Raw genomic sequence first — 18,827 nt, 5'->3', positions numbered from 1 at the left:
AGGCAAGTCCAACAAGCGAATGTGCATGTTTACATCAAGCGTTTTGATGGAGTGATTATTTCCTGGCGCTTTATTTGCGTTCGAGTTTCACAGATATACCAACAGTGATGATAGTCATCCAAGTGGATGGACGGACATAGTCCTAGCATGGCACATTTTGACCTCGCGGTCGCATAGAAAAAGAGCTTTCCCTGGCGGCAAATCGCCTTCGATTTAGGTACTTCATTTATTACATTTTGAGCCTAATTAGGTAGCATTCTCATCCTTTCTTAGTACCTATGTACCGAGCTGCACATCTCTGACCCCATACTCCCGGACATCGAATGTCTCTTCCTGCGAGGGCTCGTGTCTCATATCTACCCAACCATTTTTAGAGTGACCTTAACGGCAAGCTCGCGTGACCTTGCACAAATAGCACCTTTCCAGTCCTCCCAGGAAAAGCTAGCATCAATCTGCCCATCTCAGAATTGCGAATCCAGTCAGTCGAGAAGGAGAGTGTCTGTCGAAGAATTCAACGCTGACTTCTTCCGGGTTGGTCAGAGCAGGCCAACGGTCGCGGTGTGAAGGAACGAGGACACAAGTCCGGGCTCTCGGGTGCTAAAAAGCAGTCGCTTCAGGGCCGTGGTGCTGGACCGGTACGCTAAGCGGACCAATATTGAACGACCACACCCTAAAATTTACGCGAAAGCCCCGCCAAAGCCTCATCCTTTGTACCAGGCACGCCTGGCCTCTTAGGATTTTACCTCTTAACTCATCAATTCTTCGTCGCATGAAAACCTCGCATCATATCACAAATCAGTTTTCACAATCGCTTCTTGCCCAAGGCCACGAGCCCAAGCAGGCCACATTTAGAATGATGGTCACACCACCATCCATATCCCTCTCCTCAGAGGAACTAACTTCCGTTACCCACCTCCTCCACCTCTTCCACCACCGCAACAAAAACCAACATCGCCTTTCAAAATGGTGGAAAGCATTCTCCCAGCTCAGACGCCAAGTCGGGAAATTACTGCTTGAAGTGGAAGCCTTGGAGACATGTGTGAAATTCTCCTCTGCTCCAGCATCAGCCTCAGCCTCAAGCAGCAAGGTAAAGAAAAGGAAGGGGGAGGGCAGCAGAGATGAGGTTTTTAGGGGAGGTGGAAGAGAAGGAGAGTCCAAATTTGTCAGAGCGGCGAGGGAGACGGTTGAGGAGCGCGTGGAGTTCTTGGAGAATTGGGTAGTACCGAAGTGTTTTCTGTGAGTGCAGTTTTTCTTCTCTTGAGTTTTGAAACTATATTCCGCCACGTGTACAGTGTATTCTTTTCAATTTGAGGTGATTTAAGCTAAAGATGGTTTTAGGGCGTTCTCAAATGTCGTGGCTGATAATCAGTATGCGGCTTTGGGCCTTATGTTGATGGGCACGCTTGCGAGGTTGCAAACTGTCATGAAGGATTTGGGGAGAGAACGTGAGAATGGAGGTGGTGATGTCGAAGAGGATTGCGAGGGTGATGAGAAAGAGATAGCGCCTCTAGAGAAGGACGATGATGCACGCAAGGCTGATCTTGGGGAGGTAGTAAGTCGGGAAGGCGTCCTAGGAATCGAAGGACATGTCGATGACGAGATGCAGCTCAAGGTGTCTAAGAAGCTGAAACGCAGAGACAAGGCCGAGAGGGGGGAGGAAAGCGCAATAGGAGGAGAAGCGCCGCCTGCGAAACGACCTAAGAAGAAACGGAAGAAGGGAGGCGATGCGTTCGATGAGCTGTTTGCTGGTTTGATTTGAGATTTAAGCATATACCCATCGTCTTTCTGTATTGATACTCATTTGCAAATCAATCGCTTGCAACTGAATACTGAAAATTAGACGTTCTATTCCTGTTTTTTGGCGCCTTCCTTTGTCCTCTATCCTAGTCTATTGATACATCGTCCCCAACCAATACAGCAAGCCTCCCAATCCCACATTGACACCTAAATGCTGCCCCAGACTCCACGCCATACTATATAGATATTTAGGCGAGAACACCGTCCATATAAACAGATGCGTTCTCAAAAATGTACAAGCTGCCATGACAAACACCAAGCTCGAAGTCACGAACACAGTCAATAGCGCGAGATGTCTTCCCAGTAGATTTCTCTCCTTTCCCTGCCCAGCACCTGTCCTCCTTAACCGCAGCAACATGATGATCGTAGCGGACGTCCAGAAGATTGGTCCAGTCCAGTTACTAGCGAAGGTCAAAATACCGACGGCCACCACGTTGTATCCGCTTACGCCATTGTAGGCGCTGGACAGGTCGACGGAAGAGATGGCGTTGGAGCCGCCGAATGCAAAGAATGATGTGTACTGGAGGAGGAGGGAAGTAGTACTTATTTCAATGAGATTAAGGTCTAAATCATTGAGAAGGTAGAATTGGACTGAGAAGAGGAGGATGAGGGGAATGTTAGTAGCCCGGGACTGAGTGATAAGGAAGAGGGTTAGGAGGTCATGAATTGTGTGCATCGTCGCTGTTGTACTGGTCAGAGAAATACCGCTTAATTTTGATTGGGGATGTAAAGCTTACGATTTGGACGTTTTGAATTCCCAAATCCAGACCCAATGGTGTAGACCAGCGTGAGGGCAATGGCTCCAAATGCCAGTCTGGCTCTGCCGATCAATGATGCTCCAGCACCTGCTTCGCTGTCCGCCATATACTTGGCGATTCCAGCCATCAACTCCGGGGAATCCTCATGAGTGAACGCTAGCTTGAAAGTTATGGCGGCAGTCACAAGAGCTGTCGATATTCCCGCCGCTACCATCTGTGGGAAGCGATAGAATGCTCCTGCAGCGAGAGATTGGAGGTTCCATAGATATGTAAGTCCCACGCAGGTCCAGAGGGTCAGTCGATTTTCAGAGAAGAACGTTCGTGCGATGTCAGGTTCGCCAGCCCATTTCTGACCGGTTTGGTTCCAGCGTCTTGCGAATCTTGAAACGATGAGTATCAAGATTGAGCTTACTGCAAGCAAAATACTGTTTCGGCTCTGTTTACGTGTGCTGTGGTATTTTTAGTGCTGAAGCTGGGTAATGACTGGGAGACATACCATTTGACCCAAAGTAAAACAAACCATGCCGAAGTGGCCCAATACCAGAAATGCTGCTCTTCTTCCACGTAGCTGCTTGCGAACATCATGATGCCATATAGTAATGATATCAAGAGGATTGGGAGTGATTCCTTGAATGAATTGACCAAACTGGAATAAGCTGCATTTGATCCCAGGAGTAACGCCAAAATTGACACCGCTTGCCCAGTGGCGAGCTTTCGAACATCGTAATTGCTCGCCGTGCTGCTCATGATGTCTTGTGCCTTTTTCAACCACTATTCATTGTCAGAGTAATCTCCACTTCCAGTTTCGTTACCTACTTTGGTAGTAACTCGTAGCCATTCATCAACGGTCTGACCTTCATCATCAGTTTTGGGCAGGCGCTCGGTCACGAACTTCCACTGGCATGCGAGCGCATCAATATTGCTAGACGGTTCTTTGCAATCTGTTACGGAACTTGCTGCTTCGAATAATGGAAATGCTGCTGTAACAACCCCCAGAATTTGTCTTGCATTTCTCAACAGAATTTGTACTCTATCATTCTCTATTCTCATCAGCATTACACGGCAAAACTGGAGCAGATCTATTACTCTTTGGCCAGAATGAGAGAAACTCTGGAATCATGGCTCCAAGGTTGTTTCGGGGTGCCGGAAATCCAAGAAGTGATCCTAACGTTGGTGCTATGTCTGACTGCTCAACTATAGAGTAATATTGGAAGTCTTCTTCAAAAGGAGCTGGAGCGCGGTGACCTGAATTTATTGTTCTTAACTTCGGCGAGATGAAGACAAGAGCCGGCGAAGTCTCTCCAGGAGCAGATCCTCCGTGGTTTCCGGCATCGTTCATTCCATGGTCTCCACAGAGTACCAGAAGGGTGGACTGTAGGTGCTTTTTGTTTGTGATGGCTTCATAGATTTTTTTCACTATGCCGTCCATCTCATGCTGTTTAGGGATCATGTTCGGGCTGTAAGCTGTTAGTGTTGAGATTTGATTCGAGGGAGGGTATGTACCCTCTAGGTCCAGTTTTGTGACCGATATGATCAAGCCCAAGGTAATGCAGCACCATCGTATTCCAATCGTCATTTCTAAGCTCTTCAGGGACATGTCTCGTAACATTATTGTCCACTTCTGTAAAATCCTGGTTCATAATGATTTTTAGCTACACCTCTATGTACAACCACGAAACCTTGACTGACCGAAACAAAAAAGCTTGATGTCCCATCCGCACGATCAAAGGTTTCGGGAAACAACTTCAGCCAAGTATCGTCTCCATACATGATCATTTTGCCTGTACCTTTGGCTTTCATTTGTGCAAGCCATGTATCTTGTGTTGCGAGCGTGGAGGATGTATCAGACTCGGCAAAATTCAGGATCAAATCAAGGAATGATGGCGTCGATCCTGTCGTAATTGCCTTGATCCGCGGCATAGTTATGGTGGGAGATGTGGCATGGGCAGTGAAAGGAACGGCTTCTCCATTTTGAATCAAGCTGCAGGGCTGTCAGCTGAGTTCTTTGTTACTTTGATAAGTCTGACATACCTTTGGGTGAAAAGAAATCCTGATGTGTTGGAATACACGAAATCACTATAAAAATCAGTTTAGATTACTCCACGACACCTGGAAAGAAGCTACCTTCGCAATGCATCCACCACCATGAACACAACCTTGTCGAAGGGAGCTCCTGGGAGCGAACCATCTTCCAAAGCTTCGTATTGGGCCAATCCTGGTAGAAATGGTTTATAAGGAAAGAATCCGCTGGCAAATATCAATATGGCGATAGGAATGAGGATATTCGCAGCAACGAGGGAAAATGTTGAAGTCCGAGAAGCCATCTTGCTGGAAGAGTCCAGCTCATATAACAGGTAAGAAATCCAGAGGTATCGATATGCACAAAGAATCAATCTTGCGGGACTTAATTATGGCCATTGCTTCACTTCACACGGAGGTTGGATTAAAGGAGTCGAAGACGCGGTTTGAGCAATCTGTCATTGGCGAACGCGATTTAAGGAGCTAGCAGGCTAGCTGCGGGCACTGATAAGGGGAAGGAAGGCTTATCGATAGGACCCCATAAATAAAAAAGTTTCCGGATTTCCAACTTGGTCGAGGGTGCGCGGACGCATCTTGCCCGGTCAAGCAACGGCCTCGAGCAGCAGGAGTAACTCCCGAGATTGAATTTCTTGCTCAAAGACTTCAGTTGTAGATGAGCCTAAAAGTACTTGAAACAAGTAATCTGGAAACTTTGTATCCCATTATGTAGAGTCAAGATCTGGACTCTCCTAGTGGTGATTTTGTAAAAAAAAGTACTTGATGCGCCTGCCAATGAATGCAGCGGCCATGAAGTCGCAAAGACACCAAAACTCCCCCATAAATATCTCAACAACGCCGTAAAGTAGATCTTCTCCTTCCTCAGTCTTTATCCTCACTTCTTGCCCTTCGACTTCTTGACTTTACTCCGTTCGTTGTACTTGGGGAATACAATTGCGCTCCTCCGTTTGCTGACCCGCCTCTTGATCTCTCCCTTCCCAGACTTCGAGTCGGGCTTTTTAGAGTCGACTTCCATAGCTGTAATCAGGAGTCAGATTTGGATGCATTGTGACGAGGCATTGTGTGGAATGAGAGCATACCTTCTGTCTGCTGGGCCACTGCCGCTGGCACTACTTTCTCTTCCGTTGCGACTGAATTTGTGAGTCGCAAGCAACTACCATTCTTGGGAAGATTTCATACCATCTTCTGCCTCCATATCCACGTCCTTCTCTGCTGGCTTGGGCTTGGGCTGTGCGGCCAATGCCAGGAGCTTCTCCGAGAGTCTGGCTGTGCGGTCTGTTTCCACTGGTCCAAAGACCTTGCTCTTTAACTTGACATTGTTCGCCTTTTTCGTGGAAGCTCTTGCACCTTTGGCCATGATGCCGAAGTGATATAATGCGATGTGATATGGTACGGGATTATCGGTAGTGGATCGAGGAGCAATTCGCAGTAACGACCGAGTTGGATGGAGTGGAGGTTGTTCAAGCTCTTAGATGCGCTTCCAATACCTTGTAGGCAGTTTTTCAGTCCAGTGCGGGCCCATGCCCGCATTTTAGCGCTTTGGAGAGGAAGCGCGAGGCGAGGCGAGGCAAAGGCACGTCGATGGTGAAGTCGTGGCTCACAAGGCGCCCTCAAAATTCACCAACCTGTGAGGAGCCGTTACTACCAAAGGAAGGAGAGAAGGCAGCCCGAGGCGAGACAAAGATCACACACGTCTATCGCGCATTTCCTTCTCCGCCAGTATCCCTACATCTTTTCGCAACCTCGCATCGCACCGTATAATACCGTACCGCACTTCCTCCATGCCCTCCTCTGCCTTGGCGCCTGTCCTCCAGATCCAACTCGAAGAGAATGGCCTCAATGGGGGGCGTCTACCTCGATTCCGAACCTCTCTGTCGGATCGTCAAAGGCGGCGGCTTTCTTAACAGAACTCTACAGACAATCTGCGGGGGAGAGGGTCTCAGCAAGCTCGGCGTGAAGGCGGAACTTCAACAGCGCATTATCGACAGTACGTTCCTTCCCACAGCCTCGCCTCGAGAGGCGGCTACCTACCCCGAGTTATACCACTCCATATACAGACCTCTTCGCACCATGTAAACTCCAGACTGATTTCTTAACTCTCTAGGACTCCAGCTTTATGCGAGAACGAACAATGCGCCAGCTTTCCAGCGGTTGAAGTCCATGATAGAGAATCCGAATAGTATACAGCCAGCCGGTATGGCGAGCGCGTCGCCCTCGGTCGCCGGTACTCCAGCACCGCCAAACCCCTATCTTAACGGCGCCGCATACACGATAGGTGGAGGTGTGAATGCGAATGGCTTCCGGCCTCTTGGACACCCGAGTACGTTGTTCTTGCTGTTGTTACGATACGCTACCTAAGGTCTGACTGTCCGATAGAAATCGAATTTAAGCCCAGTCCATATTTCGAAGTCAAGGAGCAAATTGGGAACCCTTCACCATGCGAAGGTATGCAGCATCAACATCTAAGTATTTATGGCGAAGCTAATTTTACAACCCAGTCATGACTCAACACCGACATACTGTCAAGATTATTCTCAGACCCGCCGACTACCCGATACTTTCCCGAGTAACTGGTGACCATTCCCTGAGGGTGATGGTCTTCTGTGCTGGCGATATTCAAGGACGACAAGACATCGCTTTCCCGCATCAATCTGAGATCAAGGTTAATGGAGGAGAGGTCAAGGCTAATCTACGCGGATTGAAGAACAAGCCAGGCTCTACAAGACCTGTTGATATAACAAAGGATCTCCGTTTCAACCCACCAGCATACAATAATTCAGTCGAGATGACCTACGCTCTGACTAACAAGGTTGGTGGTGACCTTTTTCAAATCAGCTGCCTCAACTCCTCATCTCGTTTCCTAGTCCACCCAAGTTGCTATTTGCCCTTTACGCCACGCTATCTTTATCAACGCTGACATTTTTTCCAGAAGTTCTACCTGATCATCTACGTCGTCAAGGCCGTTCTTGTCACGGATTTAGTGAAGAAGCTAGAGACTGGTAAGAGGATTTCGGAACTAGCAGTTCTTGAAGACAGTAAGATTGTTCTCCCCTCTGCCAGGTCATGTAGCTGATGAGAGTTTCAGTGCGTAGTAAAGCCCGAGACGCCGATATTGTAGCCACTGCTTCAGTCCTATCACTGAAATGTCCACTTTCCACGCTAAGGATAGATCTGCCGTGTCGATCGACAGCCTGTCGCCATAACCAATGCTTTGACGCTACATCATACTTACAACTCCAGGAACAGGGCCCTACGTGGCTTTGTCCCCTCTGCAACAATCCAGCCCCTTTTGATAGCCTAGCTGTTGACGAGTAAGTAAATCCGGCCCTTCGCTTCCTGTTAGGAGTGCTAATACCTTGAAGATACGTCAAGAACATTTTGAAGGCAACTTCAAGGTCGATTGACCAGGTCATTATTCAGCCTGACGGAAAATGGGATCTGAATGACAAGAAGAAGGAGAGTGCTCGACCTCCTCGACCGAGCACTGGCATCACTAGCGATTCTGATGATGACCTCGTTGAGATTACCAAATCAGGCGATAGCGTACGAATGGGAACACCTCGTGTAGCCGCCGCCTTCCAAACAAATGGAAGCTCTTCTGTCCAGTCTCGAGAGCAGTCGAGTTCATCTGTTCCAAATAGAGACTCTATAGGCTCCACGAGCGGGAAACGTACAATATCGGATGTCATTGACCTTACGTCCAGTGGGGATGAAGATGAAGAGCCATTAGCAAGGCAACCCAAGCGACAATTCACTGGAAATGGCTATGGCGCTCCCGCGACAAGTGTACCAGTCTACCGACCTCCACCTGGCAATATGGCCTACCCAACACGTCCCGCTTGACAATTCACTCTTCTTTATTTTCTTCCTTTGGCATATTCTTGCTTCACTTGTAAATAATTTATGATTCCCAGGGCTATAGCGAATGGTATTTCGGGCGTTCAGGTGAAAAGGGAAGCATATGAGGAGTCAATGGGGCCGTCAATCGGACAGGCGTCTAAACCAGACGGCATTGCGTTTTGCTTTTATGTTCAGGGATGAGTGTGTTCAGGGATGAGTGTGGTCAAGAAGTCCACGGTTCTGCTCCAGGAAAGATCAACATGATCTTGTGTGCAGAAAAATACTCGATGTTGTGTTGCACGCCTAGGGATTCGAGTTTCTATTTCTGATCTGCGTCAAGGTGGATTACTATGCCTCGCTGGAGGACGTTAGCAATTTTTAGCAAGCACCCCGAATAGATAGACACATACAGAAAATGTCACAAGATACGTGTTCGGATGCCTGTGAATCGTCCTGGAGTCCCATGCCACCTTTGACTGTTATTCAGGATTCTCTTCAATGTCTATAGCATCATGGAAAGAAAGGACGCCGATCTAGACCTCCGTGTCATGTAGTGGACACAGACCAAGTTGAAACAGGCCCTTTGAAAATGCTACTCGTCTGTATTCCCATACATACAGATAACAGATTGGCTCTCCTCCCCTGATATCGCGGTCAATAAGGAACCACATAATTGTGTTTGTGGACGTCAGTTGGAACATCCTCCCCTTGTCTAGCTACCTGCCTGACAATTAATTTGACCAATGAGCGTGAACAATGCTATAGGAAACTGCAAGCGCAAGTTCTAGTATGTTCACTGTTCACAGGGGCCATATCGGTATCCATCTTGCTGCATTGGAAGGCAAGTGCCCACTCTCACCCAAGCGGTGCCAATCCGCGCTTGATCTCAATATGTTGGCTCAAGCAAAGCTTCTTACTTTTCGTCCGAGTAACATCTGGATGAATCGGCCTATTACTTTCTATGTGTCTTTATAAATGTCACTCTCTTTATTCCAAAGCGCTTTATTTCTTCTGGAGCTACTTCAAGTTTGAAAGCAATTTAGTGCAATGAAAGTAAGTTTGCGGCTCTTGATCCTCGTGGGTTTTGTTTGCAATGCCTAAAGAAACAAAATCCGCCAGACTCCATCGCCATGCCATATACGCTCTCAATAAGGAACATCCACAATGTAGAGCAAAGTAAAAAAAACTGTACGCTCGCTCCCAATACCATGCATACCATGCCATGCTCAACGCCAGTCTATCTTTACAAAGAAGACCATAGCAAACCTCTTCTATCACTCGCTCGTTCTCTCATCTGATCCTCCGCTGTCATTAGCAGAGACTGCTACGTTGTTGTATATCCTTGGTGGAGGCGTCAATCTGGCACAAAGAGTTAGTCAGCCTCTTCTATCTTAGAGGTAGACAACATCAGAATTTCCCATGTCCAGTCAAGCTGGTGGCGGTGTGTCCATGTTCATCTTCTCCAAACTTCTGCAACAAAATGGCGGAAACAGGCTTACTTCAATATTTCAAACTCATTGTACTTCTTCAAGTACTTGATACCACGCCGATAAGCCCGCATGTGATCAGCTGGATTCTTTGCTCGGAAAGAAGTGCCGATCAACTTTGTGATGTTCTGAGCGTCGTGAAACATTGGGTCGAAGACGATGAGGTTTTTCGAGCCGTCACGTTTGCGTTCAAAGCCGACTATTGTCATAGAATGACCTAAGTGGATAGGTGTGTTAGCATGCCTCCTCGAGAGTTTGGATGGGTTTCGAGAGGTATGCAGTAGCGGAGAGAGAGAAAGAGGGTGACATACCTGGGTGTTGGAAGTATATGGGTGGGAGAAAAGTGCAGCGGATTTTTGGGTTATAGTCGGTACAGCCGTTGACAAAGTAGTTTTCGACAGCGCGGAACAGGAGCTCGTGTGCTGGTGTAGATTTGCCCTGTGGCTTGAGGCCTTGAGCATCACAGCTTTGTTTATCAGTACCTCAACTGATAGGCAGAAAAATGTAGACTTACGCGATTCCTAATGAGCAAAACATTGCTTGTGCCTGTAATCACTTTGTCAGAAACTGTACTCTCGTCGAGAAGCAGATGGGTGGCGATTGCTTACATCTGGGGTTCCGATATACTTTCTTGTGCCTCGAATTCCACCAGTCTCAATTCGACCTGTAGAATTTATACCAATATCCCAGGCATTTTCGATGTAGTCCTGAATATGGAAGATGCTGGGTATCTTTCCATTGAAGTATTCGTACCCTTGGGATTCAACGCCGATGATATAAGAGCATAGCATCTGGATGTTGCGGTATCCACAGAAACCACCTAGTATCATTAACATAGCCCCTACTGTGATAAATGATGGTCAGAGTGCTTACCCTCCCTTCTAAGCTTGGAAACATGCCTGACAGCTGGATCACAGAAATACGCAAAGTCAACCTGCTCATCTTGGTCACACAGCTGCTCAAGAACCGGAACGATACCGGCAGTCATGTTCGGACATATCTTGACCTTCCGCATCGTGCCATCGCTGTCGAAGACATTACTAGTCTTGACAGCGCCATCTTCTTCAAGAAGTTTGACAAGCCATGAAGGCATCTGCTTCTCGTGCGCATGAGGACCGAGTTCTGATTTCTGTGGTAAAGTGAGTTTCCTTTTCAAGTGCTGCGTGGTGGTTGATAAAAGGGAGGTCTCACACCAAGCCGACGGCGTGCAGCTGCTTTTGGAACAGAAGAGCTCTTGGAAGACGAATCTGGCATCTTCAAGACTTTCCTCCAAGCGGCCTTCGCTGAAGCGTGGCGGTCAGGAGAAGGAGCATCGGGAACCACTGTCTGACCATCATCCTCGTCATCGTCATCCAGATTCTGAAGAGCATGAGATAGTTTGATATCGAACGCATCAGCGATAGCTGGTTCAACTTTGAGTCCAACGCTTAGAGAGCGATCTGAATTGTCTGAGTCAGCAGCATCTTGCTCTTCCTCGTGCATCTCGATATGACTCTCAAGTTCAGCCAACAGAAGATCCTCCCCGCAGCCTTCGACTGGACAGTGGATGTATTCCTCATGCTTGCTGGAGTCCAGATCTACAAGAGCGGCTATGCTGGTGTCCTTGACGATAAATGGAGACTCTCCTCCTTCGGGGTGCTGAGTCTCCAGGTGTAGCTACAGGGAATTTAGCAAGAGGGTTTAATGAAAGAAAGCAGGAAGAAAGTATATGTACGAGACATAAAAAACATTTACCATGATCTGATACTCGCCATCTGCGCTATAACCACAGAATGGGCAAAGAATTTGATCTCCTCGATCCATAATGTCTGCGATGGTGTTTTGTCAAGCTGCAGTCTCCGCCTTGTCTGGTTCAGGACGTTGCGTATATCTTGCATAGGCGTACACACATTCCTCGGATGGTGTTGACAAGGGCGGGATTTAGGGTTTGAGGTCGGCTGTTTGCGGCATTTTTGAGTGCAAGGCCATCAACGTAGATAAAATTAAAGGATGTCGCGAGGCTGGGGCCATGAATTGTGAGGTATATTAGGTGGCTAGCAGTAGCGGGAGATGGCGTGGCCGCATGAATGATGCGCCCAATTGGAAGTTGGAAAGTACAATTCCACTCCCTCATCAACGGCATTATAAGTTTACAAACAAATTGCAGCACATTCTCGACCATATTTTTGCTCAGAATGACTCTCTATTCTTACGATGTGACAGTCTACAGACTGTTTATCATGTCATCAAATCATGCGGCAGACAAACCCAGTGACACGATATTGTCGGATCTGTCTGGGGCTCTTATTCATTTAAACATCCGAAATGGCCAAATCAAACCTTGAGATCCTTTAACTTCTCTGCAGCTTCTGCAGGAGCAGCCCCAACAGGAGCAGCCTTTACCTTTGCTGCCTTATCACCAGCCTTGCCCTTCGCCTTTTGAGAGGTGGAATCCTTGGGTAGTTCCTTGGAAAACGGAATGAAATCAACAGCTCCAGGAAGATACTTTCGGAGCGGTTCTGGGACATTGAACCCCTATATACTCAATCAGAACAAGTATGAAAATGACACGGGGAAGGTTCATACCTCTTCGGTCTGGAAATTCTCCAAAAGACAGCACAGGGCTCTCTCAGTTGCGCAAAGAGTTGAGTTCAATGCGTGCACATACTTCTTTCGGATCTCAGTCTGTAGCTTGGCACCGTATCTGATCTCTAGAGCGCGAGACTGATAGTCTGTGCAGTTTGAGCAAGAGACAAGCTCCTTGTACTCGCCTTGGAAGGGGAACCAGGCCTCCAGATCGTACTTCTTGGAAGCAGCATTGTTCAACGCACCAGAGACGATGGCGACAACGCGATATGGGACACCGAGTGATTTGTAGAACTCCTCAGAGACGGCGATCATTTCGTCAAACATCTCCCATGACTTTTCTGGGTCGGTGAGAATAAATTGCTCGATCTAGTGGAGAGTGGATCAGTAAATGACCAATGATCTGACATTGGACAGTTCCTACCTTCTCGAACTGATGAACACGGAATATACCCCATGCATCACGACCATGAGAGCCTGCTTCTCTGCGGTAACATGACGAAAATCCAGCGTACCTAAGGAGAATTAGTCAGCCTCTTGCTAGCAGTTGAAGGAAAATCCATACTTGATGGGTAAATCCTTCGCAACCAACCACTCGTCGGCATGGAAAGCAGAAATTGGCTGCTCAGAAGTAGCAATAAGGTACTTGTCGTTCTGTGCATCTCCGTCCACAACCTTGTACAGCTCTTCGTCGAAGTCCTCCAACTGCGCTGTCTTGGCCATGTAATCCTTCAGCATAAACTGCGGGGTCTGCAGAGGCGTGTATCCCTTTGAGTCAAGGAACTCCAATCCGTAGTTGATCAAGGCCTGGTTCAAAAAGACTCCCCATTTCTTCAAGAAGTATCCTCTATGTCCAACAACCTTCACTCCTCGCTCGGGGTCGTATCCGTCCAGTCTGGTGAGAACCTCGTGGTGGGAAAGAACGTCGCGCTTCTCGACTTTGAGGCCTTCAGGAGCCCAGTCTCTTTGTACTGCGTTGAAATCCTACACTCTTTGGTCAGAATCAGAATCACATAGTACAGCCAATCGCATGCGCAATCACCTCATTCTGCTCAACCGTCACAGAGTCGTGCACATAGTTGCCTATCGTTCCAATCTTCTTCTTCAGGATCTGTTCCTTTTCTGCCGCAGAGTCCACCAGGGCCTTCTTCTCCTTCTCAAAGTCCGCCTTCTGCTTCATGAGATCCGCGGCATCTTCCTTAGCCTTTCTCTTAACGCCAATCTGTTTCTGGGTCTCGTTGATTTTGGTGTTGATTTGAGTTGCTGCGTATTGGGCTAGGGGAAAGTCAGCTCGTAATATTCCAGCTCTGTTCGGAACAGTACTCACTTTTGCGGTGGTCCTCGTACAGCTCAATCACTTGGTCCACAACCTCCTCAGAAGCATACCGCCGTCTCTGCGACTCCTTGATCTTCTCAGGGTTCCCACCCTTCTCCTTGATGAAATCGAAGACGTCGAGCATTTGTATGTTGTTCTTTGCTCCTTGGAGAGCTGCGAACAGGGTATCTGGTTGTGCTTTATGTCTAGTTCTCTGTTTATTTGAGTCACGGCGAAGACAAGACGAATTGCCAGTTCAGGTTATTTCGGTTGGTGGGGTAGTTTGGCAGACCTGCAGGGATCCCGATCGCGGTTTAGCCTGGACGCCGGAGGACTCATCGATATCACGTGAAGAGGGGTATCTTCGAGGCCAGACAAGTGCTGCAAAGTCGATGGCAGGGGGAAGACATTCGGAATCTGTACCTGCGTATCTTTGTAGAGTCCTGAAGATATCGAATGGCGCTGTACACATATGGCTAAGTGGATGTAGTCTTCACCCTTTGTCGACAAATTGTATGCAGTGAAATCAGAAACCGTTGATTCAATTTCCTCAAATCGCTTGATCATGATCAACTGACTGTCGCTCTGTGCCTTTAATCCACTTGAAAGTGTAGTAAGGCCGTTGAACCTAAACGCCAAGCCAAATCATTCCTCTCCGAACGCCAAACAAACATCCAGGGAGTCAAGCAAAATGCAGTCGTTCCACCTGATTCATCACAAATGTCCTCCACATCCCCGCCCTACATGACCATGCACTTGTTTCCATCAGCAGGCTCGTTTGGGTTGGTAAGCTTCTCAATTTGACCGATCATCAACTCGAAAGCCTTGCCGACGTTCTCATTGTAGCGAGCACTGGCTTCGGTGTAGGCGCAATTGAACTTCTCGGCCAAAGCCTTGCCTTGCTCAACCGATACCTGGCGTTGATCGGGACGGAGATCGCTCTTGTTACCAACGAGGACAACGGGTACCCAGTCAATTCCCTATGGTTTCTTATCAGTATGAAATAATGAATGCTGAAGATGGAGACTCTTACGAGGTGGTTTAAGATCTTGTCGCGGATGACCTGAACCATTTCGAAAGATTGAGTGGAAGCAACCGAGTAGACGAGAACGTAGCCATGGATACCAATGAAGTGCTTGGAGTTCAAGATCGAGTACTCATCCTAAAAGAGTAGAGCGATTAGCCACACATCCCATTGCATCCCATTTCATCCCATTCATAATTTCCCTTGAGATGAACATGTGATCAGCCGGGGTGGGTGGGAAGACCCATCAAAGTCTCACGTACCTGACCAGCTGTGTCGACGATCTCAGTGGCGTACTCTTGGTTCTTGTACTTAATGACCTTGCTGAACGTATTCTCAATAGTGGGATAGTAGCTCTCGACAAAGTGACCGTCGACGAACTGAACAGTGAGCGAAGATTTGCCTTTTCGAAACGATCAGCTTAAGTTCCAACCATGACTTTTGCCTCGAGCTTGGCAACGGAAGTGAGGTCAAGGTCAAACGACTGCAACTTACCGACAGAGCGACTGCCAACGATAGCAATCTTTCGTTGCTTGGGTGTAGCGGAAACCATATTTGTGAAAGTCTATCTGATTTGGTGGTAGATATTGAGTTGGGATGAGAACGGATGGGTGGTTGCAAGAGAGCGAACCGGTGCGAACTGCGCTGATGTTCAAAGTGGAATCGTTGGGCAGCAAAATACTCGAGGTCAAGCTTTGCCTCTCGCCTCGCCTCGTTTCTTTGGGTTAGGCCAAAACTCCCCGCGACTGAGACGTCAGAGGGCGGCAGCTTTGTTTAGGCTATGCCGATAGTGAAAGACCCTGAGTAAAGCAAGGCTGCTGTAATTTATTTTTTCTTGGAAGAAAGTCTTGTTCTGAGGTGTTGTTCGTTTACTTTTTCCTTGTTTTTTCTGGTTATACATGACAGCCATGGGGCAAAAAGGAGAACATCAAACAGGATGCCTGACTCTCGTAAGTTTGCCCAGGCTCAACGCGAGTGGTCTTCTTGGATGAAATATCTAGAGATACTTCTCTACTCTGGATTAATTCATTCTTGCAATGAAACGTGTTCTTGAGTCTAGCTTAGTATGCCCGGAGAGCTTTCTTGATTCCTATGCTGCTAGTGACCAGTAGGATTTCCAAGCCGAGTATCGTGGGGTCATAATAAGCACTTTAAATCTTCCACGTCTTCAACGATCTGCTAGTTGGAAAACAGAATCCGGCTCACTAGTCAAGTATAATCTGTGTGCCACGTTCGAATCAAGTTCTCCTGACCTTGGCGGTGCATTAGAAATTTGTAGGTGTATGTGGCTGTTACTAGAGGCACGGATCGATATTAAGACCTTGTCACATAACTGCTTATGAGTCTCCTGCATAGAAGTTCCTTGAATATAGCATCCGGAGGCTCATAATGGAGGAGCTTCCACCAAGAGAAGCCCTAAGAGAGAAGCAACTGAAGAATTTGAAGCACGAGACCAATACTCACACTCTAGCAACACATACCCGAGCTTGCATCGTCTGGCAAACTCGTTCCTTTCTCGAGTCAGTCTATGTAAAGACGAAACCATGTTCAGATAGTAAGGCGTCCAATGAATTCGTGCCTTTTTCATTCTTTTCGAGAGCTTTTTCCGAGAGAGATTGTATTCTGCCACATCTCCCCTGATTCCCTTTCCAATTGAGGTCCAAACCCTAGACGCCATACACGCCAATCATATGATCTCCACGTTGCCTAACCCCATCTCCAAGTCCATGCACGCAAGCTTCCTTGCTTTGCTCCAGGAAAAATCGCTCGGTATTGTTCCGCTAAAAGTACAGATAGAAATCTATAGAGTCACCATTATGATTGACGTCTTTATCGTGGCACTCGTCTCGTCTCGTCCTCTAGATCCGATCACTCATTCCTCTCCCTCCTTTTTTGCGTTGGGGTCTTCGATGATTTCTCCTTCGCGGTTGTCACCTTCGCATCTTTCTCGTTCGAGTTTCATTGGCATGATCATGGCTAATTCGGGGCAGTAGTCGAAGTTGCCTTTCCTCCGGTCTGGATTCTTCCATACATCATCTGAAAGGCCCTCTCCCCCCTCTCTGACATGATATCCCATGGGCTTCTCGTGCCATACATCCTCGACTGAAAAGTGATCTTCTTGTTTTCCGTTGGCCACCTTTGCTCCTGGCAATACTGTAATTCGCTTGCCAAACCACTCATCCTCCGGTTCTGTGTCGTTGTATCGTGATTGAAACCCTAGTATCTTCCTGACTGACGAAACTCTGCGAAGTGAAAGTCCTCCATTCCCTGCGAATCTATCGTCCGCGGTCCTACGCAATGTTACGTCAACTTGAGTTTGAGCAGAATCTGTCCGTGGTCTCCTTACCTTGGAGCTCCTGCCCAGCTGTAATGCAACCAATCGTTCAGGCTGTCATCAGACCTGGCGCACATAATGCTGTCCGATTCAAACTTCAGCAGCCATTCCACCTCCGGTAAAAATTCATCGTAGAACCGTATGTCCGTCAGCATGCGATACACGTCCTCCTTCGAATCAATCTTCCATGGTTTTGGCAGTATCACCAAATCCAGCTTCCCGTTTGCCTCCTGGTATTGCGTCGCAAAGCTGCGAGAGACACTGATGACGCTCTTATTTGTCCCAATGAACACAAATCTCCAATCCGGGGGAACGACAGCAATCATATGTAGAAGTTGTGGTACGAGGTGAGGAATCGGGCGGCCTTCGATGAGAAGGGCGACTTTCGAGGCGTTAAATTGGGCTTTAGGGTCGTACTGCGGGTGCCAGTCGACCTTCACTGCTGGCAAATGCTCAATCGCATCGTGATATTTCTCTTTCGCAATGTCCTTGACCGTCTGCTTGTATGCGGGCAGCAGACTTGCGATTGTCCAGCTGGGAATACCCCGTGTCAGCCTTGAGATCTCCACTGGTCAGCAAACGGAACGCAGGGATAAGCACTCACGTTATGGCGAGAGAGACAATTATCAAGATTTTCGTCCTATTGATGACGAAGATTCCACTGGCCAGAGAACCAGCATGCGTGGTTGTCATTGTCGCGATCTGGGTGGAGCACAGTGGCTCTCGAGTATGTCCAGCACTGCAAGTGGCTATCGTGGATCGCGAGATAGGGGATGACGACGGGTCCACCAGAACCTAAGGATGCGTGATGGATGAATGTTGCATAATGGGCTCTTGGATGAGGTGCGTCGTGCTGCCCGTCAAGTGGTGACAAGAGGAGCTTCGCAGATCACAGATGGGAGAGGGAAGCGGAATCGAAGGTAGGAAAACATGAAAGGGAGGGAAAAGTATGTATTTACTGGACTGGACGCACTGTATGGGAACGGCCAGAGGAGAATCGACCGGACCTTGGGGCTGACGAGGCTTGCGTTTAACTGTAATCTTTCTAGGGCCCGGAGCGTGGCCTATCACAGCGCATCGCAACCCCTGTGATCGACCCAGAACATGGATTTGCCCAGCTGAAGCTACCAAGGTAAACCAGTCCAGGCTTATCCCTGGTTACGAGTAAATACTTCCCACAGTTTGTTCTATTCTGACGCCCTAGACTTCTGTTTGCACCCCAGAGGGTGCTATGATCATCTCGGAGTCATGGGGTTTGGTAGCTTTCTCAATTTCGTTTTTGTTTTAGCATTTGGTGCTTTCCTCTCTTTATGCCAGCTCAAGCCCTATCAGTGCTTCAACCTTTTGTACTATCAGTTGTGTCATGCATTGTGGTTATTCGGGAATCGCCAAGCAAGGAGTGACTATCTATGGCTCAGAAGCAGTAATGACCACAATTCATCCCTTGCCTCCTATTCTCGATTATCCATCCTTTTCTGTTTATCGCCTTCCATAACCTCAAGTGTTCGCATTCCAGATGTCTATCGAACATTCGTCTGTGGGGCTTATAAGTCTTCCAGTACTGGCATTCTTTGAGCTCAATGACTTATTATGAGGTTGCCATGAGGCCTGGGGCTTGGTAGGGAAGTAGATTGGACTGCCTCGACAAGATTTGATAATGCCCAATGTT

General features: G+C 47.9%; 8 protein-coding genes across 10 annotated transcripts; 2 read left to right on the top strand and 6 right to left on the bottom strand.

The window, feature by feature from the left end:
• The first annotated feature begins 191 nt into the window (after positions 1-191).
• Positions 192-1,841, top strand: ONS95_013032 (uncharacterized protein). The gene is made up of 2 exons (XM_058506662.1): positions 192-1,236; positions 1,339-1,841. Exons 1-2 carry the CDS (start codon positions 770-772, stop codon positions 1,757-1,759), a joined length of 888 nt encoding a protein of 295 aa, XP_058357392.1. The 5' UTR covers positions 192-769; the 3' UTR covers positions 1,760-1,841.
• Positions 1,842-1,888: 47 nt separating this feature from the next.
• LAS21 (major facilitator super transporter protein) lies at positions 1,889-4,879 on the bottom strand (the record flags this gene model as incomplete). The annotated part of the gene is made up of 9 exons (XM_058506661.1): positions 1,889-2,478; positions 2,535-3,004; positions 3,052-3,326; positions 3,372-3,595; positions 3,642-4,012; positions 4,059-4,186; positions 4,245-4,536; positions 4,587-4,631; positions 4,680-4,879. 9 exons carry the CDS (start codon positions 4,877-4,879, stop codon positions 1,889-1,891), a joined length of 2,595 nt encoding a protein of 864 aa, XP_058357391.1.
• Positions 4,880-5,466: 587 nt separating this feature from the next.
• ONS95_013030 (uncharacterized protein) lies at positions 5,467-5,949 on the bottom strand (the record flags this gene model as incomplete). Its single annotated transcript, XM_058506660.1, has 3 exons — positions 5,467-5,609; positions 5,672-5,722; positions 5,772-5,949. 3 exons carry the CDS (start codon positions 5,947-5,949, stop codon positions 5,467-5,469), a joined length of 372 nt encoding a protein of 123 aa, XP_058357390.1.
• Positions 5,950-6,215: 266 nt separating this feature from the next.
• Positions 6,216-8,969, top strand: SIZ1 (SUMO ligase siz1). Of its 3 annotated transcripts, none has more exons than XM_058506658.1 (6): positions 6,216-6,579; positions 6,697-6,912; positions 6,969-7,037; positions 7,091-7,401; positions 7,522-7,627; positions 7,678-8,969. In XM_058506658.1, exons 1-6 carry the CDS (start codon positions 6,423-6,425, stop codon positions 7,905-7,907), a joined length of 1,089 nt encoding a protein of 362 aa, XP_058357388.1. In that variant the 5' UTR covers positions 6,216-6,422; the 3' UTR covers positions 7,908-8,969. The 3 variants fall into 3 exon arrangements, with proteins under 3 accessions (XP_058357388.1, XP_058357387.1, XP_058357389.1); XM_058506657.1 differs by having other exon boundaries at positions 6,697-7,037; positions 7,678-7,903; positions 7,955-8,969; XM_058506659.1 differs by having other exon boundaries at positions 6,216-6,912; positions 7,678-7,903; positions 7,955-8,969.
• Positions 8,970-9,706: 737 nt separating this feature from the next.
• Positions 9,707-11,722, bottom strand: ONS95_013028 (uncharacterized protein; the record flags this gene model as incomplete). The annotated part of the gene is made up of 8 exons (XM_058506656.1): positions 9,707-9,791; positions 9,932-10,136; positions 10,231-10,385; positions 10,434-10,465; positions 10,528-10,739; positions 10,793-11,048; positions 11,111-11,575; positions 11,654-11,722. 8 exons carry the CDS (start codon positions 11,720-11,722, stop codon positions 9,707-9,709), a joined length of 1,479 nt encoding a protein of 492 aa, XP_058357386.1.
• Positions 11,723-12,232: 510 nt separating this feature from the next.
• On the bottom strand, positions 12,233-13,944 carry SES1 (Cytosolic seryl-tRNA synthetase; the record flags this gene model as incomplete). The annotated part of the gene is made up of 6 exons (XM_058506655.1): positions 12,233-12,433; positions 12,485-12,853; positions 12,909-12,999; positions 13,050-13,468; positions 13,527-13,759; positions 13,812-13,944. 6 exons carry the CDS (start codon positions 13,942-13,944, stop codon positions 12,233-12,235), a joined length of 1,446 nt encoding a protein of 481 aa, XP_058357385.1.
• A 595-nt stretch (positions 13,945-14,539) lies between these two features.
• Positions 14,540-15,376, bottom strand: RHB1 (GTP-binding protein; the record flags this gene model as incomplete). The annotated part of the gene is made up of 4 exons (XM_058506654.1): positions 14,540-14,779; positions 14,833-14,961; positions 15,087-15,226; positions 15,319-15,376. 4 exons carry the CDS (start codon positions 15,374-15,376, stop codon positions 14,540-14,542), a joined length of 567 nt encoding a protein of 188 aa, XP_058357384.1.
• A 1,320-nt stretch (positions 15,377-16,696) lies between these two features.
• On the bottom strand, positions 16,697-17,851 carry ONS95_013025 (uncharacterized protein; the record flags this gene model as incomplete). The annotated part of the gene is made up of 3 exons (XM_058506653.1): positions 16,697-17,114; positions 17,171-17,692; positions 17,763-17,851. The coding sequence occupies 3 exons, from the start codon at positions 17,849-17,851 to the stop codon at positions 16,697-16,699; spliced, it is 1,029 nt and encodes a 342-aa protein (XP_058357383.1).
• Positions 17,852-18,827: the final 976 nt, after the last annotated feature.

The sequence above is a fragment of the Cadophora gregata genome (assembly GCF_030347475.1).
Source record: "Cadophora gregata isolate MNR1 chromosome Unknown scaffold_7, whole genome shotgun sequence".
NCBI classification, from domain to species: domain Eukaryota; kingdom Fungi; phylum Ascomycota; class Leotiomycetes; order Helotiales; family Ploettnerulaceae; genus Cadophora; species Cadophora gregata.
This window is presented reverse-complemented; position numbering and strand designations above follow the sequence as displayed.

What these genes read in the sequence shown, in the direction of transcription:
- ONS95_013032 (XM_058506662.1), top strand. Translation starts at nt 770, where the DNA reads ATGAAAACCTCGCATCATATCACAAATCAGTTTTCACAATCGCTTCTT. An exon ending in GTAGTACCGAAGTGTTTTCT is followed by an intron (nt 1,237 to 1,338) that starts GTGAGTGCAGTT and finishes AGATGGTTTTAG; the next exon opens with GGCGTTCTCAAATGTCGTGG.
- SIZ1 (XM_058506659.1), top strand. Translation starts at nt 6,753, where the DNA reads ATGATAGAGAATCCGAATAGTATACAGCCAGCCGGTATGGCGAGCGCG. An exon ending in CCGGCCTCTTGGACACCCGA is followed by an intron (nt 6,913 to 6,968) that starts GTACGTTGTTCT and finishes ACTGTCCGATAG; the next exon opens with AAATCGAATTTAAGCCCAGT. An exon ending in GAACCCTTCACCATGCGAAG is followed by an intron (nt 7,038 to 7,090) that starts GTATGCAGCATC and finishes TTTACAACCCAG; the next exon opens with TCATGACTCAACACCGACAT.